This window comes from Emys orbicularis, chromosome 1, assembly GCF_028017835.1.
Source record: "Emys orbicularis isolate rEmyOrb1 chromosome 1, rEmyOrb1.hap1, whole genome shotgun sequence".
Classification (NCBI taxonomy): Eukaryota; Metazoa; Chordata; order Testudines; family Emydidae; genus Emys; species Emys orbicularis.
This window is the reverse complement of record NC_088683.1, coordinates 333,007,183-333,009,440: the sequence shown is the minus strand read 5'-3', so window position 1 is coordinate 333,009,440 and position 2,258 is coordinate 333,007,183. Positions and strand designations below refer to the sequence as shown.

At 38.4% G+C, this 2,258-nt stretch overlaps 1 protein-coding gene across 1 annotated transcript; it reads right to left on the bottom strand.

Annotated features, from left to right (window-relative positions):
- Positions 1 to 1,538: 1,538 nt before the first annotated feature.
- Positions 1,539 to 1,634, bottom strand: SLN (sarcolipin). Its single transcript, XM_065399778.1, has one exon. The coding sequence runs from the start codon at positions 1,632 to 1,634 to the stop codon at positions 1,539 to 1,541; it is 96 nt and encodes a 31-aa protein (XP_065255850.1).
- Positions 1,635 to 2,258: the final 624 nt, after the last annotated feature.

The window sequence follows — 2,258 nt, the reverse complement described above, 5'->3', positions numbered from 1 at the left end:
ACTTACTTAATATCAACTTTAAACAACAGATAACTGTAGCAGATGAAATAATGCCATGCAGCCTGAGATTTTCAGTATTGTCCTTTAAAGCACTAACCTGATTCCCAAAACATGCTTATTATTATGCTTCTAAATAAAAGTATAACAAATCATCCTTGGATAACATACACCTAATCTCCTGACCTTTACTCATTCCTTTAAGTGTCCTAGCCAGGAAGCAAGCCAATGTAAGTACAGTGAGCTGTATTTAAATGATCCAGACTTCTTAATGCAAGCCTCATTTTATCTAAAAGGCTACATCTTTTGAAGCCATTAGGATGGCATGTTTGAATTCTTAGGAAGACTTTAGTTGCTGATTGACAGATGAGAGGGTTGGAAGGGACTGTCCGGGTCCAAACCTAAGCACTGTTGTGTAACAGTCCCAAAGTTGGCCAAAGTAGATAACTGATGAGTCCTCTATTGCTGGAAGACTCCAAGCAGCATAAAACCAGCCTATTTACTCTACAGCACTCCCTTGCAGCCCTTTGCATAGGGGAGGTGCTGAGGGCAAGGAGGCATGACTGGAGTGATCTGGTGATCTCTGGCTGCTGCAGTGGAACCTTTTAGACTCTTGAAGTTAGAGCAGCCTTGGGGCTGCTGTAATAATTTATACCAACCCATGCCCCTGCTCCCTCCACCTCGTGTGCCAATCACAGTTTGGTGAAACTGGGGGATTGGGGACTAGACTAGATGCCCCCTGCACAGCCTTCTAACCCTATGATTCTAGGATTCTATGAAATCCAAGAATTAGACCCTAAAGGTGACATCTGAAATCCATCTCTAGAAGATGCAATTATATGGCAATGCCAGCAATAAGGCAAAGGATCTCTTTAAAGTCTATGTTCACAGAACTGGTAGCATAAATAATGGTCTAGCCATGAAAATTCTCTGGCTATTTTACTGTACTAACTATTGTGATGAACTCATTTGGTATTCATGTGACTCAGTATGAGTTCCACTGGAATCAGTAGCAATTAAGTGGACCTTTATTTGTACTTTTTAACTAAAGGCAATCAAGCCACCAAACTTCCCTGGCTGTTGTTCTGTATTTCTCAAGTAAACACACCATACCCTTCATTGAAAAGTAATCAGATCAAGGAAAGGATAAAAATTACTACAAAACATGTCTTACATTTTCTTCTTTATTCAGGAGAGTACAATGGTGAGCAAATGAAAAGGTTCCACATCTTTCAGCTCAGTAGGTTTGTGCTTCTTTTGTCTCCGGTCATGGAGACAGTAACTGTTGGAGGGACAATCATATGTAACAACTACTGAGGATCTTGCCTGGTACATTTTACAGCTGGATTGCCAAAGAATAAAATAATTGCATCATCATAGACCCATGTAAAACACACAGATTATCTCAGGCAACAGGTGTTTTAGAGTAAAAAAGATGACATTCTAGAGCTACATGAAGCTAATCACACAGGTGTACAGTAGATGTCACATACTTCTGCAGACACAAACTTAAATTCATTCACGGCATATGGCACAGTCTTTTAGTCCTGATAAGATTTCACCAGAATCCACATGAGGAGCACAGTTATGAGGACAATCATGAAGTTGAGGAAAAGCTCTTGCGTGGATCGGTCCATTTTCAGGAATGATCAGGGGAAGCACGGAGGCTAACAGTTGAAGCAAAGGGAAACCCTCAGGGAATCCTCCAAGAATATCCTTGAGATCAGCCTCCAGGTCAGAGTCTCGCCTGAAAAAAAAACACCAACAGAACAGACATATGAAGCTAGGAAGCCTAACAGCTATATATATTACTAAAAGTAAATGTTATTTCTATTGCTAAAAGTTAGTGTGCTGCAGAAGTTAAAAAGCAAAGAGTATCTCTACCAGCTTATCACCTTCTTTGATTTCCACCATTTGAGAAAACATGTTCTCAGTGTCACCCCCAAAATACATCTCACATAACAAACAATCCTTGGAAGTCAGCTCTGACTTGCACAGTTTTTTTTTTTTTTAAACTTCTGCCATATTATTTTCAAGTGATACTTACTGCAAACATATTACTATTAAAAATTACTAACATTCAAATATTTGTTATTGTATCATTATTTTAAAATAAGGTAGCTAGAAATTTTTCTCTGATATTCAATTCTTAAACTCTATAATATTTACATCTCTCTCTCTCTCTCTTAATTCCCTTAGTTTTACTTTAATACTGCAAGTATAACTTGGAAAAATCACTAAATTCAGTCTTTCTTTGCAAT

Coding starts and splice junctions, on each gene's coding strand:
- SLN (XM_065399778.1), bottom strand. CDS start 1,634: ATGGACCGATCCACGCAAGAGCTTTTCCTCAACTTCATGATTGTCCTC.